Source organism: Leucoraja erinacea, chromosome 1 (genome assembly GCF_028641065.1).
Source record: "Leucoraja erinacea ecotype New England chromosome 1, Leri_hhj_1, whole genome shotgun sequence".
Taxonomy (NCBI): Eukaryota; Metazoa; Chordata; class Chondrichthyes; order Rajiformes; family Rajidae; genus Leucoraja; species Leucoraja erinaceus.
This window is the reverse complement of record NC_073377.1, coordinates 7,315,482-7,323,186: the sequence shown is the minus strand read 5'-3', so window position 1 is coordinate 7,323,186 and position 7,705 is coordinate 7,315,482. Positions and strand designations below refer to the sequence as shown.

General features: G+C 49.1%; 1 protein-coding gene across 1 annotated transcript in view; it reads right to left on the bottom strand.

Moving 5' to 3' along the window:
* Positions 1 to 1,494: 1,494 nt before the first annotated feature.
* The window catches only part of rnf24 (ring finger protein 24), a 155,118-nt gene continuing 148,907 nt past the window's right edge, over positions 1,495 to 7,705 (bottom strand). The window contains exons 5-6 of the mRNA XM_055645571.1: positions 4,644 to 4,723; positions 1,495 to 2,075 (exon numbers count right to left, since the gene is read on the bottom strand). Of these exons, the coding sequence (XP_055501546.1) occupies positions 1,964 to 2,075; positions 4,644 to 4,723 (192 nt within the window). The 3' untranslated portion in view covers positions 1,495 to 1,963. The remainder of the gene's footprint in view (positions 2,076 to 4,643; positions 4,724 to 7,705) is intronic.

Below are 7,705 nucleotides of genomic sequence, written 5' to 3'. Positions count from 1 at the left end.
GGATTCCGTCTCTGTAACGATCCCTCTGGCTGACTGAACGCCCACCGTCCTGCAATGTGGGCACCTGGATTATTGCAGCCGGAGCCAGTCAGTTCCCAGCCTCAACCAGCCCCACAAGCGTCATTTATTCACAGGGCGGTAAATCTGTGGAATTCTTTGCCACAGGAGGCAGTGGAGGCCGTGGGTGGATATATTTAAGGCAGAGATTGATGGGTTCTTGATTAGTACAAGTGTCAGGCATAATGGGGATAAGGCAGGAAAATGGGGGTTAGGAGGGGTCTGAAGAAGGGTCTTGACCCGTAACATTACCAATTCCTTCTCCCCATAGATACTGCCTCACCCGCTGAGTTTCTGCAGCATTTTGTGTTTACCTTCAATTTTACCAGCATCTGCAGTTCTTTCTTAATCATATAGATCAGCCATGATTGAATGGCGGAGTAGACTTGATGAGCCAAATGGTCTAATTGGTGGTGCAGGGAGTGGAGGGGGTGTAGGGATGAGAGGGTTGCAGTGGGTGGGAGGGGGAGGGAGTGAGGGAACATGCAGGGAGCATTGGGTGGGGGAGGAAGGTTGAAGGCAGTGGGGGGGGGGGGGGGGGGGGGGGATGGAATGGGGTGCAGGGAGTGGGAGAGGAAGGATGCAGGGTTGGGGGGAGGGGGGTTGAAGTTGGGGGGGGAGTGCAGGGGAGAGGGGGTGCAGTGGGTGGTGGGAGGAACAATGCAGGGAGTAGGGGAGGGGAGGCTGTGGGGTGCAGAGAGTGGGGGAGGGGAAGCAGTGGGGTGCAGGGTTGTCGGCACAGTGCAGCTCCTGCGGGTGATGAATTGGGAATCCAGCTTCAGTTCACATGAGCGCCCCGAGACTTTGCTCGCCACTTATTCCACTGACCTTCACGATAGAGGGCAGGTAACTATGGACACTCCCTGGGCTTTGACTATCTTGCGGCACCGTCTGAAACATAAATCTCGGAGCCACCCCGCCTCGCACGTCACAGTGCGGCAACGGCACTTTCATAAGTGATAGGGGCAGAATTAGGCCATTCGGCCCTTCAAGTCTACACCGCCATTCAATCATGGCAGATCACTCTCTTTCTCCTAACCCCATTCTCCTGCCTTCTCCCCATAACCCTTGACACCCGCACTAATCAAGAATGTATCAATGTTTGCCATAAAAATGTCCATTGTCTTGGCCTCCACACCCTTTGGTGGCAATGAATTCCACAGATTCACCACCCTCTGGCTGAAGAAATTCTTCCTCATCTCCATTCTAAAGACACGTCCTTCTATTCTGAGGCTGTGACCTCTGGTCTCGTCTATTCCCTTTATTCCCTTAAAATGGAGCCGCAGCTTTCTCGCCATTAAACTCGCTGCAACTTGACAGTAAAAATAATTTCCTCGCCCCCCACCCCCCCCAGAACGCAACATGTAGCCCTTACTCTGCCCTGCTGGGCTTGTGACCGACAGCGGTCGGGTGGACGAGGAGGTGGGAGACTCAGTGTAAAGTGTCCTCTATTTTTTAATAGCTCTTCAATGTGGCCGCCGCATGTACTAAGGCAAATGTCCAGCAGCAGTTGCAGTTGTTGGCAAATCCAATGACAAAAGTGCTTTGGCTCAGGTCGTCCTCCTCCCGAGCGATGGGACCGTGATCAGTCTGAAGAAGGGTCTCGACCCGAAACGTCATCCATTCCTTTTCTCCAGAGATGCTGCTGCCTGTCCCTGCTGAGTTACTCCAGCATTTTGCGTCTGTCTTCGATTGCGGTTCTCCTGCTGGAAATCTCAGCCCTCGTCGGGTTACCGGTCTCGGCGGATCAGTGTGGGATCGTCACTCACGCAGAAATAAGAAATGGCGGGCGGAAAAAAATAAACATTGGTAACGAGAAAATAAAAAAGTGGTAAATCCTTCTTGTGTGTTGCTCTACAAACAGCCGGGGGTGTTGGGCGTGGGTACTGGCGTGGGACGTGGATGGTTACACCAGATTGTCAGTCCCGTTTACCGCTCCGGCCTCCTGGTCAGTTTGGAGCACAGGCGTGTTGCACAGTGGGCAAACCTTCCGCACCTCCAGCCACTTGATCAGGCACCTGCCCGGAAAGAGGAAAAACAACGAGTTAGACATAAAATGCCAGGGGAACTCAGCGGGACATGCAGCCAGCATCTCTGCAGGGTAGGGAATAGGCGACGTTTCGGGATGACACCTTTCTTCAGGCTGAGAGTCAGGGGATCAGCCATGATCACAATGAGTCAGGGGATCAGCCATGATCACAATGAATGGGGGTGCTGGCTCGAAGGGCCAAATGGCATAGCCCTGCACCTATTGTCTATTGTCTATTGAGAGGGAGACAAGGGACATGGAAAGGTACAAGCAACAAATGAATGAAAGGACAAATACAAAAGGACAAATCAAAGCCAGCAACGGTGATCAAATGAGATTAGAGCCCACAATGTTCCATTGTTGGCAGTGGGGAAGGTGATAATGAGTGGATACAAGCAGTGAACGGACTTAACCCCCTGCCAAAGTATCGCGCACCAACCATCAACCTGGACACACTGCAGCAGCTGTCGATCGGAACGCCTGTTGATGTTTAGTAGAGAGTAGAGTGTTTAATTTAATTTGTTCATGATATATGTATTTTTATTTCTATTTATTTGTTGTTATTTGTACTGCACACTGAATGGACACTGGTTGAGCAACGTTTTTTTGTTTCCTCTGGGTATGTGAGTACTCAGGAAAATGACAATAAAGATATACTGATACTGAAACTAAGCAGAATGACGGTGAAACTAGTTGGACTTCTTCAGACCGAGATTCAGGGGAGAGGGGTATGTTAGAGGGGTCTAGAGGTATGCAAAAGTACAGAACAAATCAGAGACGGCACCGATGACCAAGGGAAGGTGGAGCCCACAATGGTCAAGAGCGAGGGACCGCAAGTGTTACTTGAAGATAGAGAAATCAATATTCATAACGCTGGGTTGGAAGTTGCCAGAGCAAAATATCAGGTGCTGTTCCTCCAATTTTGTGTTTGGCCTCACTCTGACATGTTGGCCTTCATAACAAGAGGAGTTGAGTATAGGAGTAAAGAGGTCCATCTGCAGATGTACAGGGCCCTAGGAGACCACACCTGGAGTATTGCGTGCAGTTTTGGTCTCCAAATTTGAGGAAGGACATTCTTGCTCTAGAGGGAGTGCAGCGTAGGTTTACAAGGTTAATTCCCGGGATGGCGGGTCTGTCATATGCTGAGAGAATGGAGCGGCTAGGTTTGTATACTCTGGAAATTTAGGATGAGAGGAGATCTTATTGAAGCATATAATATTATTAAGGCTTTGGACAAGCTAGAGGCAGGAAACATGTTCCCGATGTTGGAGGAGTCCAAAACCAGGCACTACAGTTTAAGAATAAGTGGTAAGCCATTTAGAACGCAGATGAGGAAACACTTTTTCCCACAGAGAGTGGTGAGTCTATGGAATTCTCTTTCTCAGAGGGCGGTTCTCTTATGTTTTCAAGAGAAAGCTAGATAGAGCTCTTGAAGAAAGCCGTCAGGGGATATGGGGTGAAGGCAGGAACGGGGTACTGATTGTGGGTGATCAGCCATGGTCACATTGAATGGCAGTGCTGGCTCAAAGGGCCAAATGGCCTACTCCTGCACCTATTGTCTATTGTCTATTGACAGTGGAGGAGACCCAGAACAGAAAGGTCAGTGTGGGAATGGGAAGGGGAGTTACTGGGAATCACACCGTCGGGCCACGACTATGCTCATGGTAAGGTCCACGGTACAAGACCTTCTCATTGAGGTTCCAAGGTGAGTATTGCAGGCTCTTCCAGGTTCAGTACAAGTGGGTAAAAGGAAAGGAGCATTTCCTTGCCCCCTTGAGCTGAACCTCAAGAAGCAAATTATCCTCGACCCATGAAAAGTTAAGGGTAATTTTACACCCTTTGTCAACTATTGACTCCATTTATACCTCACGCTGCCTTGGCAAGGCCAGCAACATAATTAAGGACAAGTTGCAACATGGCCACTCCCTCTTCTCCCCTCTCCCATCAGGCAAATGCTACAGAGGTGTGAAAACACACACCTCCACATTCAGGGACAATTTCTTCCCAGCTGTTATCAGGGCAACTGAATCATCCTATCACAAACCAGAGAGCAGTCCTAAACTACTGTCCACCTCAATGGTGACCAGCAGACTATCCTTGATTGGACTTTGCTGGCTTAACCTTGCACTAAAAGTTATTCCCTAATCATGTACAGGTATCTATACACTGTAAATGTATCGAATGTAATCATGGATTGTCTTTCTGCTGAATGGTTAGCGTGCAACAAAAGCTTTTCACTGTACCTCGGTACACGTGACAATGGACTAAACTGGAAACTGAAATCAGGCGCGTTCTGGATTTCTATTTGGTATCTCCAGGGGAACAGGGTGGCATGGTGGCGCAGTGGTAGAAGCACTGTCTTATAGCGCCAGAGACCAGGGTTTGATCCTGACTACGGGTCTTGTCTGTACGGAGTTTGTACCTTCTCCCCGTGACCTGCGTAGGTTTTCTCCGAGATCTTCGGACACACACACACACACACACAAACACACACACACACACACACACACAGTCGCACTGCCACACACACCTCTGCGCCCCACTCAACCACACTCACTTGCGGTGGAAGGCGTGCTTGCACGGGCAGATCCCCAGCTCGTCCTTCGACTTGAACTCCTCCAAGCACACGGCGCAAATCTATGAGACAAAACAGGGACAAAAATCAGCAGTGGGTTGAAGGGAGGCGCAAACGGAAAGGAAAAGAAAGGCAACTGGACCACGCTGGAGTAACTCAGTGGGACAGGCAGCATCTCTGGAGAGAAGGAATGGGTAGGAAGGAAGGAATGAATTACACTGAGTTTAGTTTCGTTTCAGCGATACAGCGCGGAAACAGGCCCTTTGACCCACCCAATCCGTGCCGACTAGCGATCACAAACTAACACTACCCTACACACCTAGAAACCGGGGGAAACCCATGCCGACACGGGGAGAACGTCCAAACTCCGCACAGACAGCACCTTTTGCGCTGTAAGGCAGCAACTCTACCGCTGCGCCACAGTGGCCCCCTATTGAATGAAAGACACTTGCACAGGAACTATAGAGGTAAGGTTTGGAGGCCTATGGGCCAGGTGCAGGTCATTGAGGGTGGCTGGATTAGGCCGCTTGGTCAGCACAGATGAATTGTAGCCTGCTTTTAGGTTATAACCATATAACCATATAACAATTACAGCACGGAAACAGGCCATCTCGGCCCTACAAGTCCGTGCCGAACAAATGTTTTTTCCCCTTAGTCCCACCTGCCTGCACTCGTACCATAACCCTCCATTCCCTTCTCATCCATATGCCTATCCAATTTATTTTTAAATGATACCAATGAACCTGCCTCCACCACTTCCACTGGGAGCTCATTCCACACCGCCACCACTCTCTGCGTAAAGAAGTTCCCCGTCATATTACCCCTAAACTTCTGTCCCTTAATTCTGAGTCATGTCCTCTTGTTTGAATCTTCCCTATTCTCAAAGGGAAAAGCTTGTCCACATCAACTCTGTCTATCCCTCTCATCATTTTAAAGACCTCTATCAGGTCCCCCCTTAACCTTCTGCGCTCCAGAGAATAAAGACCTAACTTATTCAACCTATCTCTGTAACTTAGTTGTTGAAACCCAGGCAACATTTTGGTAAATCTCCTCTGAACTCTCTCTATTTTGTTGACATCCTTCCTATAATTTGGCGACCAAAATTGTACACCAGGTTGTTCGATGGCCATATGATTCAGTGGTGTCCACTGAAAAATCTTTGTCATCGGTATGCGCTTGGCTAGGGAAGGGTGGCGTGGGTGACGGAGAGTGGGTGTGTGGACATGTGACGCTGGAGATGCAACTCAGGCTGGACAGGAAGATGACCGCCGCTCCTCTGACACCTGCAGTCTTCAATCCTGGTCCCAAACATCCACTGGTTGGGCTCCCTATCTCTGGGTGTCTGCAGGTAAATGGAACCCTAACCTCCACCACGTATGGGTGTCATCATCAGCTCAGAGGAATGGAGGTATATAAGATCATGAGAGGAATAAATCGGGTAGATGCACAGTCTCTTGCCCAGAGTAGGTGAATTGAGGACCAGAGGACAGAGGTTCAAGGAGAAGGGGAAATAGGTCACCCAATTATAGGAAAGATGTCAACAAAATAGAGAGAGTACAGAGGAGATTTACTAGAATGTTGCCTGGGTTTCAGCAACTAAGTTACAGAGAAAGGTTGAACAAGTTAGGTCTTTATTCTTTGGAGCGCAGAAGGTTAAGGGGGGACTTGATAGAGGTCTTTAAAATGATGAGAGGGATGGACAGAGTTGACGTGGATAAGCTTTTCCCTTTGAGAGTAGGGAAGATTCAAACAAGGGGACATGACTTCAGAATTAAGGGACAGAAGTTTAGGGGTAACATGAGGGGGAACTTCTTTAATCAGAGAGTGGTAGCTGTGTGGAATGAGCTTCCAGTGGAAGTGGTGGAAGCAGGTTCGATTTTATCATTTAAAAATAAATTGGATAGGTATATGGATGGGAAAGGAATGGAGGGTTATGGTCTGAGTGCAGGTAGATGGGACTAGGGGAAAATAAGTGTTCAACACGGACTTGTAGGGCCAAGATGGCCTGTTTCTGTGCTGTAATTGTAATATGGTTATATGGTTATATGGAAAAGATTTAATGAGAATCTGAGGGGTAATTTTTCACACAAAGGGCGGTGGGTGTATGGAACAAGCTGACAGAGGAGGTAGTTGAGGCAGGGCTATCACAACATTTAAGAAACAGCTGGACAGGGATATGGGTAGGACAGGTTTGGAGGGACCAAATGCTGGCAGGTGGGACTAGTGTAGCTGGAACATGTTGACCGGTGTGGGCAAGTTGGGCCGAAGGGCCTGTTTCCACACTGTATCACTCTATGACTCTATGAATGCAGTGCAGGGTTTTGATGGAACCATTGTATACACAGTGATGAACGGCTGCGAAAGCACGATGGAGAACAGGGCAGAAAACTAGCCTGGAAACCTCGTGTGGCACACTCTATATGCAGCAACTCTCGAGAGGGCCTGTTATTTTTTCCCCCAGAGGTTTGACATGAAAAACAAAAGTTGCATAACACGAATTTTGAAGGAGATTAGTTTGCGTGAAATGCCAAGAATTATTCTGGGAGGCATAAGGAAATAAATCTGCCCTGGCCTTTATCCAGTTGGTTGACTTCCTGGGAGCGCCTGGTGAAAAGCACTGGGTCACTGCCTCAACATTTCACAGCAGCTGCCCTGAATCGCTTGGTCAGGAGTGCAATGAGATCACGTCGGCCTTACCTCCTGCTCACCAAGGAGGCGGACGGAACACCCTGAAGATTTGCTCACTGGGATGCGGAGGTTGCTCGCTTCATTTAGTTTAGTTTAGAGATACAGCACGGAAACAGGCCTGTCCGCCCCACCGGATCTGTGCCGACAAGCGGCCCCCGTACATTCATACTATCCGACACACACAATTATACCAAGCCAATTAACCTGCAAACCTGTACGCCTTTGGAGGATGGGAGGAAACCAGAGATCCCGGTGAAAACCCACGCAGGTCACGGGGAGAACGTACAGACAGCACCCGTAGTCAGGATTGAACCCGGGTCACAGGTGCTGTAAGGCAGCAACTCTACCACTGTGCC